This window comes from Lepisosteus platostomus, chromosome 9 (assembly GCF_059453375.1).
Source record: "Lepisosteus platostomus isolate fLepPlt1 chromosome 9, fLepPlt1.hap1, whole genome shotgun sequence".
NCBI classification, from domain to species: domain Eukaryota; kingdom Metazoa; phylum Chordata; class Actinopteri; order Semionotiformes; family Lepisosteidae; genus Lepisosteus; species Lepisosteus platostomus.
In genome coordinates this window covers 53838846-53855823 of record NC_142619.1, presented here as the reverse complement: position 1 = coordinate 53855823, position 16978 = coordinate 53838846, and the positions used below count along the sequence as shown (strand labels likewise).

Here is a 16978-nt window from a genome sequence, read left to right as displayed (position 1 = left end):
TTTTGGATTGTTTGCCTCGGCCACACCCCTTCCGAACACCAGCGCCCCATGGACACGCCCCCTATTCTCATTCCCGACTCCTGCATGCTTTCCCCCCCCATTTTTCCTCACTCATCCCTGGATTGTGTCGTCTGCATAGGGTCCGGAAAGAACGCTTCGTTACAAGCTTCAATGTGACTCTGGGGTTCTTCCTGACTTCCTTGTTGATTGTCTGGGTGCTCTAAGGGGAAAATGCCGGCAGACCGACCTGTCCTGGATAGAATGCAGTCTTGATGTTTTCCATTTGTGTGCCTGGCAGGGGCTGGATGGAGCTCCAGGTGTTTAGAAACGGATTTGTAATCCCATCCCTTCTGAAGATCGTCAAGTACTCTTGATCTGAGGTTCCCTATAATGTCTTTTGGTCAAGGCATGACATACAGTATTCCCAGTAATGTGCATGATGAAGACCACATTCACAAACCTTTTGACCATTGTATGGGACAGTACTGCCCAAGCTCACCTCTCATTTACTTGTTATTTACAATGATTTAACCACCTGATTCTATTTCTTAATTGTGCTAAGTACACCATGGGTTCAGTTATTATTTCACATACTGTTTCTTAATTGGGCAGTACAATGGTGCAGTGGTTAGCACTGGTGCAGTGCTGGGGTCCTGGGCTCAGTCCTATCTGTGTGGAGTTTGTAAGTTCTCCCCATGTTGTCCTGAGTTACCACAGTCCAAAGACATGCTGGTAGGTTAATTGACCACTGGGAAATCTGGCCCTGGTGTGAGTGTGTGTGTTTGCGTCTGTATGTGTCCTGGGGTGGGCTGGCTTCCCATCCAGGGTGTATCCTGCCCTGTGCCCATTGCTTGCTGGGATAGGCTCCAGCTCCCCCGTCACAGTGAATTAGATAAAGTGGTTAGAACATGGATGGGTGATTCCTAATTATTATTTTTTACGTCTTTTTTATCCTCTTACATATCGCATGGGTAAATATCAAATCTTTTGGTTATTTAAGGAAAGACTGGTTTTGATGAAATGAGGTTACCCATCCATCCATAGTCTATCCATGTGTTCCACTTCCGGGTCACAGGGGAGCCGTGATCCTATTCCGTCAAACCAAGGGTGCAAGACAGGGTACACCCTGGGCGGGACACCCCCCCATCACAAGCCAGCAGGGGTATCGTGGTCAGAAACTGTGATTCCCAAGATTGTAATGGGGGTTCGCAGACTTGTTCTCTGCCCTGTGAATTGCACATGGTATTCATGCTGCTCTGGATTCCTTCTGACTTCCCTGGTGACCCAGCTAGAGCACCATGCTGGGCCCAGATTTCCAGGGCTTGTACTGCTAAGATAAACCTGCTCTGGCAAGGGTTTTTACTCCAGGGTTACAAACCCTGAAGGGAGACTATGTTTCTGAGATGTGAGCTGTTCCCGCTTCAGATAACGTTGTGAAGACGTCAGACGGTTACCAGTGAACACTGCAGTAGCACTGCGTTAACGTGATACAGTAGACAGTATGCTGATGGCCACAGGAGCCTGAAGTATATTGTGAAGTCGCCTTGCTTGTCGCACTTTCTTTCTCGGGGGTGTTGTGCATGTGTGTGCAGAGGAGCGGGGAGGGGGGCGTTATTACCCGCTCTCTTACAAATCACGGCGGAGAAACGGCGATCAAGACAGCAGCGTGGCGATCAGTGTCTCCTCCTCTCCCTGACAGAAAGCCACCTGTCGCAGGAGCGGAATGTTCTCTAACCTCCCCGCTGACGTCAGCCCCGGCCGGCAGCTGTGCGGTGCGGTGTACTGTATGTGTCACATACATGTGCCGTGGAGCCCTTAACCGCTACTGGGTAAACACGCACCGAGAAGAGGGTGGGGGGAGAGAAGGGAGGGGGGAGGGGGTGGACAGGCAGAGAGAGAGAGAGAGAGAGAGGAGGGAGCGCTGCTTGGCTCTTACAGTCAGGCGCTGGGTGGATGACAGGACCTGTAGACAGGCCAGCTAGGGACGGACGCACGGCCGCGGAGAGAGTGGGCGCTCTGCGGCGTTACCGCCCGTAGCCGAGACCAGCGATCCCCCGCTGTCTCCTCCGCGCCCGGACACAGAGGCGGCTCGGCGCCGCAGACGGGCCGGGCTGTGCGCGGCTAGAGGGCACCGGGACACCGACAGAGGAGGCTGTCGCTGCGTCTGACCCCGTCTAAAACTGAAGATCCGGCCCAGAGGAGAAGGGGCGGGAGGGGAGGGAGGAATCTCGTTCCTTCTGTGTTGCAAATCGTGCGCCGCGTATGTCTGATTTTTCCTCCCCCTTCTCTTCTCCTTCTCTAAACACGCAATGTAATCTGGATTAATAAAAATGGATTGTAACCGGCTGCTGGGGCCGTCTTCACTCTCCGTGCGACGGAGGGTCCGCGATTCTCGCTGCTGAAGCAGACCGCTAACGAGGCAGACAGATTTGCTCGAACACAGGTGTTCGTGAAGAATACATAGCAGATTAACCGGCTGGGATCAAGGACCCGAACACCATGTCTCATTCATACTCCTAGCTGAGGAAACCAGGTGGATGTTGCATTTTGGTATCCGTCTTCCTGTGATTCTTTTTGACATCAATGTTTTGTTTTGTTTTGTTTTTTTTCGGACGAAACTGAAGGTTGTTCAAAATAATCTCCGTAGCAACCAAACGACTGCGGCTACCAGGCTGATTCCAAGGTAAAAAAAAACCTCTCTCGCTTTTTCTGACTCCCTCGCAAGTCGTTTTAATTAATAGCGTCTAAAAGCACACCAAAAAAAAAAAATCAGACTAGTCTTTTTATTTTGTTGTTTTTTTTTCATAATGATGATATAGACAGCTTTGGCGGGCGTTTCGGCGCAAGCCCTGCTCAGAACAAAGTACGTGCTTACAGTTTGTTGTCATTTCCCCCTTTTTCGAGACTATCTGATATATCTGGCAAAGGGTGAGGGGTCAGAGCTCTCTCGCCTCCCGAGCCACGGCGGGCGAGCGGCTATCGGCCAGCCAGGAGACAGCGGGACCCCGGAGCGGCCGGAGGCTGGAGCGGGCTGTGGGCTGCGCCGTGAGACGCGGGCCGTGGGCCGTGGGCTCTCCTCCCGCAGCACAGTCCTTGCCCGACGCGGGGGACCATTTAAATAAGACACAAGCCGCCGAGACCCCCGCCCCCGTCTGAAACTGTTGCTTCCAGTACAGAAGGAGACAAACGAAGACGACAGCAGTTTGTTTGTTTGTTTTATTTTCGCTCTGCTTTATGGTCCTCGAATAAGACTTGTTTTTCACCTTAAAGAAAAGGAGAAGTACTGCTTTATTTTGGATCAGCATGGTTCCGGGGACGCCGGCCGCCATGCTCCCCGCCCAAGAGGCGGCCAAAATCTACCGGACCAACTACGTGAGGAACTCCCGCGCCATCGGCGTCCTGTGGGCCATCTTCACCATCCTCTTCGCCATCGTCAACGTGGTGTGCTTCATCCAGCCCTACTGGATCGGGGACGGCGTGGAGACGCCCCAGGCCGGCTACTTCGGCCTCTTCCACTACTGCATCGGGAACGGGATGTCCCGGGAGCTGACCTGCCAGGGCAGCTTCACCGAGTTCAGCTCCATCCCCTCCGGCGCCTTCAAGGCCGCGTCCTTCTTCATCGGGCTCTCCATGGTCCTGGTCATCACCTGCATCGTCTGCTTCGCCCTCTTCTTCTTCTGCAGCACCGCCACCGTCTACAAGATCTGCGGCTGGATGCAGCTCGCCTCCGGTGAGTTAGCCTTCCGGAAATAATATTCATCATTATAATAATAATTATTATTATTATTGAAGGGGAGGGGGGTGTTTTTGTACTCTGTCATCCCTTGGTGGTGCATAAAATAAACCCACACCAGACACAATAATACCGCAGAGCAGGGAGCACTTGTGGTCTTGGCTGAAACGGTCGTTTCGCGGTCCTGGGGTCGCGGCCACAAAGGTGTAGCGACGCGCAAAGCCCCTTGTCTGGAAACCGCGCTTAAAATAACCCCGTGTTTCTGAATGTGAACGCAGTGTGTCAAAACCGCAGACAAGCCGCTGTCGGATCCGGCAGGGGCGGCCTGCAGCCGGGTGCCTGTTGCCTGGGAGACGAGCGCCCGGGTCCCGCGACCGGACCGCATGCCTCTCACTCCCTCTCTGCCCGGGTGCGTGAGTCAGCGGCTGCACGAATAGATACTGTACCCCGGCCGCTGTGACTCAGAAAGGTGGTAAAAAGATATGCAAATAGGGTAATTGGGGAACATGGAGCCCTATCGATGAACCTGCTGACAGGAGCTGGTTATCTGATTGTTTGGGTTTCAGGAGGAGTTTCTTTGACTCACAGATTCCCGAAATGTTAGACGCCTCGGTCTACATTCGTAACACACATTTACGGACATTCTGCTTTAAGACCTGTTGTGTTTCCTGTGGAACTAAAACAAAAACCCGATGTTTTAGAAGTCCCAAAAAAAAGCCCTTCAGAGTGATGATAAATGTATAAGTCCAGGACAGAGCAGTTCAAACGACGCGTTTGTGGCGTGTCGCGCCAAGAGATGGCGGCTGCCGGTGTGAGGACCATGATCAGTAGTTGGTGTAGCACGGCAGGGTTTGTGAGCACCTCTGTGCGGGCTGGCGAACAACAGAGCCAACCCGTGTCTCCAGTCTGCGTCTGTACCAGTCCGCAAGTCACGTTGCGGTGTGTAGTTTTCCTGGAGCTTGTGTTGACAGTTACAGACACCTGTGGAAGTGGACTGGACATGGGATCGCGTCAATTTGTGCTCTTGGTAAAGTACGAGATTCGCGCAGAAGCCGCGGACGGTGTAAGATAACCTGTCTTGAGCATTTTTTTTTTAATTTAGAAGTTATTGCTAGCGGTTATTTAGCAGTTCTTGCAGCAACATTAAGGCTGGTATCCCGGCTGGTACCCCGGGACATGTACAGCACTTGTGCCCGCTCCCTGCAGTCTCAGCAGCCAGCGTGTCAAGAGCTGTCCGTGGTGCTGAACCGGTTAGCTGCTTGTTATTCTGCAGGACCAAATAAAAACAAGGTTCAACTGCATCCTTCAGTCCGTGTCTCTGATAAATAGGTAGCGAAACCTGTCACACGTAAAAACAGACAATGTTAAACGACAAATTTTCCCTTTCGCCAGTCTCCATTCAGAACCCACGCATACCCTCCTCAGCTGTTACAGCTATCCTAGAAAACAGCACGGATGATTAGCAATAGGACAGGCGATGTTTAATCACTGGCAAAGCTGAAAAGATCCCCAGAGACTTGAAAGTCTCCTGAGCACAGACATACAGCCACAGAAATCAGTATGCCTCTTCACAGCCCGTGCCTTAAACTAATCAATTCAGCAGAAATCGTCCCATTTTCGCGGATGTTTAAAGCATCCGATAGGCTTGGGAGCAATGTTGTTGTCCAATAATCGTTTTCCCAGCAACAATACACAGATCAGTGCAGAACGTTGTTGGAGATGATGCAGCCTGCTGACAACCACATGTCTATGACTGCAGATCACATTACCGAGCCTCATCATCAACAGAGCAATCCAGAGCCTTTCTGCTTCTTTTCAATTAGAAAGGACTATAAAGGCACACTGAGAATAGGGTCTGTGTGCTGTAGGCCATTCACAACACTTAGGAAAGCTTGTGCTGTGTTGCAAACTTCCTTTAAGTGCTCTGACGAAGATAACGTCTTGGTACCCAATTAGAAACGTGCTGTTGGCTAACCAATGCGTGTGTTGACCCATGCCTTCATATAGAGTTAAGAAGAGAGGACATGAGAGTAAGAAAGCTCACACATGAGCGGATGCCATTGGGCCATCTAGCCTGTGTGGTAGTTTGTCGTTAATTGATCCAGAAATCTCATCCGGGCCAGTTCTCGGACGAAGCTTCAACAACCTGGCTTGGTCTTTTGTTCCACACTCCCACAACCCTTTGTGTAAAGAAACCCCTGCTGTTCTCAGCTTTGAAGGCAGATCTTACGTCAGACAGATAAGAAAAGAAACCATCAAAGAGCCAGATATAGAGGTTCAAGGCGTTCATGGACGCTGTGCCTCCGATGGGAGTGTCTCTCAGCAAACCTGTACTTTTGGACTCAATCGATTTCATGTTAGTTCATCCCACCCTTCATTTAACACTAAGTGTGCAACCGTTCTCCTCTGTGAAAGCTTTTGAAGTTTCCAAATTTCCATCCAGTTTTATTAGACAACCTAAAAGCCACTACGGGTAAATGCAATCAGAAACAAATTATTTAAAGCACTGAAACTCAGAATTATTTCACTTGAGCATCGGAGTGCTCAGTTGGATGAAAACCCTAGTTTGAGGCCGGGGAAAGACAGTGCTTAAGATGAAGAAATTCATTTGGATCTAAGGAGAGCATATGGCCGGCTCTTGACAGATGACACAAAACCTTCACTCAGGGCTCGCTGCAGTGCAACCATGCAACCTCTATTTGCTCTTTATCTATATTACTGTCTCTTTCCTGCTGGTGCTGTCTCCTCCCCCCTCTCCCTCCTCTCCTCCTCTGGCTCATCTGTTCTACATTTCCATCTTCCCCTCTTTAGCATAGAGCAGGTAACATCATTTTAGATTGGAGGCACAAGATGAGCCTGGATTTGTAATAACATCTCAGTGCCGACTCAGAATTCCATTGTGTCCTCTTAAAGATCTGTCTGTTTAGTTCTTGTGTGAGGCAGCAAGTAAAAGAGCAAGGGCTCTCGATCCGGGGGTGTCCAAGAGCTACCGGCCTGCAGCAAGCTGTAAAGGAAACTCAGGCTCCTCAAAAGGCAAAATCAGTGATGCTCAAGTTCCATTCTGGAGGTCCACAGCGCTGCTGGGCCTCTAGTCACTGGGAAATCCTCGGTAGTTATAGATGTGGACAATGACAAAGCAAAGAACCAATGTAAGATAAGATCACTTTATTGGCCATATACAATTTCTCATATTAGGAATTTGTCTTTTCACATACCCGTGCTTGCTCTCCATGAGACACACAGACAGGGAGAGAAGCTTGGGGTCAGAGCGCAGGGTCAGCCATTTATACAGCACCCCTGGAGCACCTTGGGTTAAGGGCCTTGCCCAGGGGCCCGACAGAGTAGGATTCCTCTGCTGGCCATAGGATACGAACCAGCAACCTTCCAGCCACAGGCGCAGATCCTTACCAACAGAGCCACCCACCACTGCTATGTACACCACTAAGTACACCACTATGTGCTTAGGTCAGTTAAGAAACTGAGAGTCCAGATTAGCTGAACAGTGAAACTCTCTGTGGCTCTTGAAGTGCAGCCAATCAGGGATGATTTGCAGCCACCTCAAACTAATCACTCAGGCCAATGATGGCCCAAAACCCAAGAAGACCTGAGACTGCAAATTACTTAAATTAAATGGCTGTTTTCCTTCCCTAGTCCTTGACAGCTAAGACATGAAACAGACCTAGAACATTTGCCAAACTGTGGATCTGATTGGCTGTCCCAGGGCTAAACACTTTGCAGTGGTCATCAGAATTTACTCAATGGAGTTCGTAATTGATATCATCTCACTAAAAACTCAGATGAAGATCCAGGACCACTAATGAGGATCACTGGGTAAGACATTGGGGATCCGAGTCTCATCCAGATGCTTCTTGAAAGAAACCAGGGCTCTGGATTCAACATCCAGGTTGAGTAGTTTTGTTCCGTACTCTCTCAACCCTTTGTGTAAAGAAGGGCCTTCTGTTTCTCAGATCTAAATGTACTTTTACTCAGTCTCCACCTGTGTTCTGTGGTTAAGGTTGACTTGATCAATTTTTCGGAGGATTTTGAACCTTTCTTATATCCATCATCTGGGGCAGAACTGTAGATCAAAAATGGCTGACAGTGATACTGCGTTATATTGGAAATGCCAGTTCCACCACCAGTGAGAGCGTGCTCCAAGCTGTCTTCATGGTTACCAAGGTGCCTACAAAATATTAAATAAAAGATCTCTGCAGACATTTGCATAAAACATAGGAAGGGTAATTAGAGCAAGCCATTCAACCCATTTAGCCCATTTGGTAGTTAGTAGCTAATTGATCCAAGGATACCAGGATATCAGCTTCCTCAACATGGCAGGGCACCTTGTTCCATACTTCCACAACTCTCTGTGTAAAGAAGTGCCTCCTATCTGGAATCTAGGATCTCTTCCAGCCATGTCTTGAAAGAAGCCAGAATGTCACTTTCGGCAACATGGCTTGTTCTACGCCCCCCACAACCCTTTGTGTAAAAACACACCTTCCTGTGAGTATGTCATCTCACGGCATAGGCTTCAACAACATGGACTGGTTAGCCCGCTCCATACATCTACAACCCTTTGTGTAAAGAAGTTCCAGACTCTCACCCCGAAGTGGTAGGAAGCACCCTCTTTTATTCTCCTCTCAAAGGTTAACGAGGGCCCCCCCCCCCCCCAGGGTGTTTGTGGAAAACACGTTCAGCAGGCGGATTGCCGGGATTCGGAGAGAAGCTTTCGGAATCGCAGAGGCTTTTCTCTGCACAGAAGCTGAGAGAAGGTCTCTGAAACACCGAGCGATCGCCGCCGAGAGGAGGCCACCGCGGCGTGTTTGGAGGGGGCAGACTTGCGCGTGCAGTCGCTGGGAGCTGTGTTCCAGATGTGTCGGGGGGGCGTCTGCACCGCTCAGCTCCCAGGTGTCTGGGGGAGAGTGGGGGCGGGGGGGCGGGAGCCGAGCAGACAGGGAGGAGGCTCAGCCCTCCTCAAAATGGAGGCAGGCAGGGTTTGGGAAACACTCCGCCGCCACATGGAGGACCGCTGTGTGTGAGAGAGGGGAGGCGGGGAGCACCGCGAAGGAGACGACGGAGCGACAGAGAGGCACGGGGAGAGGAAGGGGGGCAGCAGGCGGGCTGACAGGGAGCATGTGAGCAGCATCAGAAGCAGCAGGAGTTCGCTCGTGCATTTCAGTCACATGGGAGAGCAGGAGGGAAGATGCAACACCGAATGCAGAGATCTGGGTTGTTGTATTTTTTTTTTTTGGTTTCCTGTTTTTAAGTCAGATCTCTGGGTAAAAACAAGGTAGTGGTCAGAAGAATGGCACGACAGCCAGATTTCCAGTCAAAGATTGGTTTGTGCCTTGATCTTCTTCCTCTTGATGTGGTAATAATGTCATAATGAAACGAGGGGCGATTAGCATGCTGGGACCAGAACTTTTACATCGTAAGGGAAGCCTTAATGCCAGGAGAGAGGTATTGTTTTTCAGAATCTCGGATTGTGCAGTGAGTCTGTATTATATCGTTTCAGCGAACGTCTTAGACTTTCTGTCTCCAACGCCAGTTTTATATCCTGTCTGTTGTGGACAGGCTGCAATAGAGATGATAATGACATTACAAAGCTTTTATCTTGTCATACGAATCTCTTAATAGGCGTGCTGTATGTAAGAGGCTATCACCATAACATAACTTTGAAACTAGGAACCACTCAATAAATACATTAGAGCTTTAGAGAGCTCTAGAATTGGTGCGACTGAGAATAGTCTGCTGTCTACAACTGTTATTCGCCTTAATTATCCTGGCAAAAAAAGTCTTTAAAAATGTATAAATGAGCAGGCGTTCCGCCCATGACCCAGGCCTAACTGCATGTGGCTTATTGATCACGCCCTTCCTGGACGGTACCAGATTCTGATGACTTTATTCCCAGCAGCTCTGTGCAGCCAAATGCCTCCTGTGCTCAGTCCTGTGTATAATTTCTCAGTGTGCTCTGGAGCTTTTCTGTTTCTGTCTGCATTTAAAAGCTGGAGCATATGTGATCCAGTCTATTTCCAGGATTTTAGCCACCTTAGTCAAATCTCCTGGGCATTGAAAGGCAAATAATTAGAACATCAGAGCTGAAGAAAGGAAGCCATGAGTCCATTTTGTTCTTATCATGGCAGGTAGCTTAACTGTCCAAGAGCCTTTCAGGGTGTTTCTTGAAGGATTCCACAGAGCCAGCTTCAAGAGTATGGTTCTGGGCTTTTCTCCTGTCATCCCCTACTCTCTGTGTAAAGAACGTCCGCTTGGTTATGCTCCTAAACATAACTTGCACTTTAGTTTCTTTTGCGCTGCCTCTAGAGTAGCAACGCCACTCCTGTAGTGTGTTGACTAGAATTAAGGTCCAACTACTACATTGTATCATTTTAACACAGCTTGACTTGATTTGAGTTCTGAGAGTGTAAGAACATGTCTAAATGAGAAGACAAAGTCGTCCATCCCATGCAGCAGATGGGGTAGTAAACAGCCCCTTCATCCAGTGATCTCATGGAGCTGTTTCTAGAAAGAGGTCAGGGTATCGGCTTGTTGCAGACTCACAAAACCCCTTGTGTAAAGAAGCACCTCCTGTTTTAAAATGCACCTACAGGTACTGTAGTTTCTACTTGTGTCCTCTGGTCCCTGTAAAGCAGAAAGAAGATGGAAATCAATTCATTAAGGACTAGGATACAAATTGGCATAAACACCACCACACACAGTACTTCTGTAAGATTACAATTCAGAAAGGCTGCCTTTACCTCTGACCTTCAAAACTGCCAAACTGAGATTTGATCTCGAAACTGAGCAACAGTATCTCTCTTTCGGGGAACTATGACGGGGCAGGAAATCTACAGAGATCTTTTGGAAGTTGTGTCCTTTATGCATATCTTTAACGTTGGTATATGTAAAAGCAAATTCACTAGGTGTTACACTGGTTTTTATACCCTGTTGTTTAGTTCATTTTGATTAACATAATTAACCGATTATGTTAATTTAAATAAACGTAATAATAATGTCAAATATTATTTATTATGAGTGAAATCAGCCCCTCCAGTATCTCAAAGCCATCTTCCTGGCTGTGACTGCAGGCTATAGATGTCCGATCATCGCGGGTCACCAGCATCACAGTATTGGACTCAGAGTGACAGAAGGCGTATTTATTTCTCTCTGAGGGTGAAAGGAGAGGCAGGCAGGGAGGCAAGGGCATCCTGACCCACTGGCACCGGCTGCACCAGCAGCACTGCTGTGCTTGTGTCTGGGTGTGTGAGACCCACAGCACCCTGTCCATCTGTCCGTCTGTCCATCTGTCTGCCTGTCCGCTGTGTCTGACAGCCACAGTCCTCCTGGTCTTCCAGGCAGACAGGAAAGCCAGGTTGACTTCTCCTGATCAAGTAACCGATTGATCCACTCCAGGCATTCAGCGCTCAGCTGGAAAGAAAGGCAGTAGGTATATTGTAGGTCTCCAGAGGACCAGAGATCAGGGATCTGGTGTCGCTTCAGGAAATAGGGGTTTCTGATTTGCTGTGTGTACGCTACTGCCTCCTGTGCTTGTAGCTGAGTAGCAGGATTCGGGTGTCTGCCAGAACCCTAGGACTGCAGTTTGAGTCATTGCATCTCTGGCAGCAGAGTCCCAGACCTCCATCACAGCACCTTCTGCGTGAGCCTGGCCTCGCCAACTCTCGGCACACCAGAGAGCAGGCTCCGCTCATCCCCGGCCCCGCCCGGCACGGCGCTCGCACCGCAGATTCAATTCAAACCGCAGCGCGTCCCGGGGGAGGACCGGCCTCTCTCGACACGCCCCTGCAGGAATGACATGTGCCGTATCCCTGCAGCGGGCTCTGTCTGGCTCTGAGGACACGGCCGCTGACGGGGGGGGCTCTGGGACAGGTTAATTAGTGTGATCGCACGCTGGTTCTATGTCAGCCTCTGCTGGCTCCACACACACACACACACACACACACACACACACACACACACACACACACACACACAAGGCCTCACTGGCGCCGAGCCTGTTGCTTAGTGACCTACAAACCCAGCGCTGGGTGGCGCTGAGCCCACCAGTACTGGTGATCACATCCAGCAGTGGCAGAGCACAGCTAAAGCCATCTCGCACACCCCCGCACCCCAGGCCAACACGAATGGGAGCCTGGGAAGACACCTGCGAAAGCAGCTCGAGCCTCAGGGATGCCCAAGAGGGATTCCAGAGCCGCGTCTCTCAACCGGCGCGCCGGTAGAGGTGCGCCACGCAATTCTGGACAAGTCACACCTGAGAAAAATCAGCGCTGAGTGAATGAGATGTTGCTGGTACATTACTTTGAGGAGCAATCTAAGCCTCGTGTTGCATGTTGGCTGTGTAGAGATGCGAGAGCAGAAGCTGACGGGGGAAATGGCCTGCAGTGCAGGTTAACCGTTTCGTGTCTGAAGAAGATCAAATAACAAAGGAGCGTCCAAGCGTATCTCGCTGCCAGGGTAAGGTGGCTCCATACCGAGGCAAACTCAGGTTAAACACCTAGACAAGTTTTGTTCAAAATATTTAAAATAACATTCCTGGGCCGGTGAGGTGCGTGTGGAGGGGGGAGAGGGGTGGTGCGGCCTGTGGAAGTGACAAAGGCGAGAGACGCTGAGTTAGTGGACCTGCTTCCGGCTGCTGGTCCTGAACTCGCCTTTGCCTCACCAGCACTGGTTGCTCTCGTCGCCTCATGCCACAACCCTGCGTACGAGGTCACATGGTGCAGCGCAGTGAGCTTACAGCAGCGCTCTGGCCCACTCCAGGGCCGCTCCACTGTGAGAGCCATGATTCGCGTGTCGAGAACCTGACCAGCTCAGGACCGATTTACCAGCTCCTCCCAGCTCTTCAGATGCTGATCAGCATCTTTAAAGGGACAGCACTGGACAGCCCTGTTGTAGACACAGCGCCCCCTACTGGACCGGGACTGGATGGCACTGCTGCAGACACAGCACCCCCTCCGGGACCGGACTGGACAGCCCTGTTGTAGACACAGTGCCCCCTCCAGGACCGGGACTGGACAGCCCTGCTGTGGACACAGCACCCCCTCCGGGATCAGGACTGGACAGCCCTGCTGTGGACACAGCACCCCCTCCTGGACCAGGACTGGACCTTCCTGCTGTGGACACCTTGACCCCTCCAGGACCAGGACTGGACAGCCCCGCTGTAGACACAGCGCCCCCTCCAGGACCGAGACTGGACAGTCCTGCTGTAGACACAGCGCCCCCTCCTGGACCGGGACTGGACAGCCCTGCTGTAGACACACTGACCCCTCCAGGACCAGGACTGGACAGCCCTGCTGTAGACACAGCGCCCCCTCCTGGACTGGGACTGGACAGCCCTGCTGTAGACACAGCGCCCCCTCCAGGACCGGGACTGGACAGCCCTGCTGTAGACACAGCGCCCCCTCCAGGACCGGGACTGGACAGTCTTGCTGTAGACACACTGACCCCTCCAGGACCAGGACTGGACAGCCCTGCTGTAGACACAGCGCCCCCTCCAGGACCAGGACTGGACAGCCCTGCTGTAGACACAGCACCCCCTCCAGGACCAGGACTGGACAGTCCTGCTGTAGACACACTGACCCCTCCAGGACCAGGACTGGACAGCCCCGCTGTAGACACAGTGCCCCCTCCTGGACCGGGACTGGACAGCCCTGCTGTAGACACAGCGCCCCCTCCAGGACCAGGACTGGACAGCCCTGCTGCAGACACACTGACCCGTCCAGGACCAGGACTGGACCTTCCTGCTGTAGACACACTGATCCCTCCTGGACCGGGACTGGACAGCCCTGCTGTAGACACACTGACCCCTCCAGGACCAGGACTGGACGGCCCTGCTGTAGACACACTGACCCCTCCTGGACCAGGACTGGACAGTCCTGCTGTAGACACAGCGCCCCCTCCTGGACCAGGACTGGACAGCCCCGCTGTAGACACACTGACCCCTCCTGGACCAGGACTGGACAGTCCTGCTGTAGACACAGCGCCCCCTCCTGGACCAGGACTGGACAGTCCTGCTGTAGACACACTGACCCCTCCAGGACCAGGACTGCACAGAAGAGTAGATTACGGTGCACGATCCTTCTCAGTGGCAGGGCAGATAGCTGGCCTGACGGCAAGCAGGTCTTGAAATTTGTCTTTTCGAACTTTCCTCTGTCCCAGCAGAGGGGCCCCAGGATTAAGAAGGGCCTCAGTAAAACAGCAGCTGCCACAGTGACGAGGGAATATCTTCCCCACTGCATGGCTCCACTTCTATGACAGCACCTCCTGCACTGCCCATGTCTCTTCCGTGTCTGGGAACCTCGTCACCTCGTGGCAGCTGTGCTGTGGCCTCATCTGGCTTGATTCATGCCTGACTGTGACAAGATAGCAACCTGATGCTGTTTTTATGTAGCCCACTCAGTGTGCATCCTCAGGACTGATGAGAGCTCTGAAATTCTCATCTCACCGTCACTGTTTGATACACACTCTTGGCGTGATTAGTACAGTACCAACACAGCGCGTTTTACCATTAGAGTTTATCTTCATCCAAGGCGTCCGAGGGCAATTCACAGAAAAAGATAAGATACAGCTGGGTCCCTCCAGCGCAAACAGGCGTACATGGTGTCTGGAGCGAAGAGGTGTGTGGGCTTTCTTAATATCATTTGGAATCCCGAAGTGAGGATTATGATGACTGAAGGCTCCTGCTCCTCTGTTTTAGGTTTCCTCCTAGTGGCAGCGAAATACTCAGCATTCTTGTATCTCAAGCTCTGATTTAGATCATGGGCTCATAGCCGTTTGTGGGATAAAAAGACCTAAGACACTTATCTTCTGTTTTTCCCTCTTTGAACCACCAGTTATGTGTTACACTCGCCTGATTTGGAACAGCCAGTGTGTTTTTTCACATCTCGGCTCAGGGCTGTGAACCCTGTGTCTGCACACGGGGGAGAAGGAGGAAGTGACTTCTCCGACCCCACCCACTTCCCAGCCCACTTGTCTTCCTGCCAGGGAGCCAACTGGAGAAGAGCTGCGTCACTCACTGACGGCATGGCACTCCTGCAACCTCCCAAGAGGCCACATGGAGGCGCTGTATCGTTGATCCCTAGCCAACCAATCCCAACCTACACTCAAGGGATCCCAGTCGCAGTCGGCTGGTGGCTTAGACCTGCAATCTAGAGCTCAACCTGCACTCAGGCAAGCGCCTTTCATTGGTTGAGCCACTCAGTGGGTCCAGGAGACTCATCTTTGTTGCCTTGTCTCTGCGCTGTAGAGCCACAGGTTGGCACTACTGAGACTCGCTGCAGTGATAACATACACAGATCAGCCGGTCCTGGTGGAGCTCTCAGAGCTGCTCAGAAAAGTGTTCATCGTCCTGTTCAGCTCAGACCACCTCCACAGGGCCTGCAAATGTGTACTGACCTCCAGGTTACAACATCGCGTGCAAGCAGCTGTCCAGTCCCGGTCCATGAGGGGGCGCTGTGTCTACATCAGGGCTGTCCAGTCTCGGTCCAGTCCTGGTCCAGAAGGGGGAGCTGTGTCTACATCAGGGCTGTCCAGTCCTGGTCCCGGAGGGGGCGCTGTGTCTACATCAGGGCTGTCCAGTCTCGGTCCAGTCCTGGTCCAGAAGGGGGCGCTGTGTCTACATCAGGGTTGTCCAGTCCAGGTCCACAAGGGGTGCTCTGTCTACAGCAGGGCTGTCCAGTCCCGGTCCAGGAGGGGGCGCTCTGTCTACAGCAGGGCTGTCCAGTCTAGGTCCAGTCCTGGTCCAGAAGGGGGTGCTAACTCTTGTCTCCGCTTGGCTCTGCACACGGGCAAGGACTCCAGAGTGTTTTTTTAACATAGCCAGTGCTGTGGTGATATACTGGACTTCAGAGTGTTTATTAATATATATTTATTAATAATCAGTAATAGTAACTAAAGTCTGAATGAACCTACCATTTGGCACGTTGAGCTTCTTGGAAAGTGTTAAGGAATATATTCTCTTTGCTGCTTTAGTCAGAGGCCCGTGTTCTCAGGAAGAAGCTAATGTCAGCTCTTTGTTCTAACGCATGACAGAGGGACGTAGGGGTAAGACTCCAGCACCTGACCATCAGCATCTTTGCGTCTTGTGAGGCCTGACTAATGCTGTGCTGAGTGGCAGCAGTGCTTCGCTCCCCTCTCACTGCCACTGTCTAATAGCTCCATTCAGAGTGCAGTTAGTATCGGGTCATTGCAGCTTCCTCTGGCCATACGGCAATGAGCTATGCTTCCATCTGTATCATAGCAGAGCCGGTGCAGCTCCTTGGATTGCTCTGTGTGGAAGACAGGGATGGGGGAGGACGGCCAGTTCAATGCAGTCCAATGCAGTTTAATGCTTTTCTTGTTTTCTGAGCTGATAAGCACAGCAAAGGAGATCTGTGGGACCAAATGCCCTGGCTGCACACCTCTGATTTATGATCTTATTCCTCTCAAGTTCATATTTTTATTCAGGTGTGATTACTGCCATGGCAGAAGCTTCTGATGTATTGTCTTATAGTACTCTGTATAGTACTCTACTCTAATAGACTGAATAAGTCTATTAGACTATTGGACTTATTCTCAAAGTCTGTTCCCTGCTCTCAGACGCATACTTGCCAAAGAAGGGAGCAGAACGCGATCCTGTCAGTACTCAGGGCTTCACTGTCACAGAGGATCAGCTGCATTCCCATGATCAGATCTGCACAGTACTATGACAGAGCTCGCATACACTCCACAGCACAACCCGAGCAGCTCTTACAGCATCGGTCCAGCTCAGAGATGATCCCTCTTTGTCCCTGGATACATCAGCCCTGCAGGATTTATGGGGAACTTGAACTCCAGTGGTGGTCTCTGATCAAGCCTCTCCATCATTTTCAAGCCATCACCATCGTGCTCTTTGCGATTCCAAAACACTCTGCTCTGCCTCCTAGCTTCAGTGTCCTAAGGTCTATAAAGCACTCCGAGAAATATATGTCTTTTCATGTGTGAGGAGGAGTGGACAAAAGAAAGATCATCCAGTGTGATGGCAGCAGAAGAGTTAGCCTGGATCATCTCTGTGCTCGAGGGTTTCGTGGGTTTCGTGTTAAAGGAATGTTAAAAAAACATGTTAAAAAAATGTTAAAAAAACAGTCCAGCCTTTTACTTGTAACAGTCCATGATGAAATCAGTGAAATGCTCAAAGAAATTTGACACAGAGCATTTCTAACGCCCCGTAATCAAGATCTGAAGAATTTTAAAACAATCCCATCCCAGCACTTCAAACAG

General features: G+C 51.1%; 1 protein-coding gene across 5 annotated transcripts in view; it reads left to right on the top strand.

Annotated features, from left to right (window-relative positions):
- Window positions 1–1515: 1515 nt before the first annotated feature.
- The window catches only part of lhfpl3 (LHFPL tetraspan subfamily member 3), a 39159-nt gene continuing 23696 nt past the window's right edge, over window positions 1516–16978 (top strand). The window contains exons 1-3 of one of the 5 annotated variants that reach the window (XM_088645568.1): window positions 1516–1784; window positions 2625–2683; window positions 2905–3730. In XM_088645568.1, the coding sequence (XP_088501694.1) occupies window positions 3304–3730 (427 nt within the window). In that variant the 5' untranslated portion in view covers window positions 1516–1784; window positions 2625–2683; window positions 2905–3303. Of the gene's footprint in view, window positions 1830–1857; window positions 2261–2624; window positions 3731–16978 lie in introns of those variants that run through there. The other 4 variants (XM_088645566.1, XM_088645567.1, XM_088645565.1 and 1 more) reach the window with 4 other exon arrangements.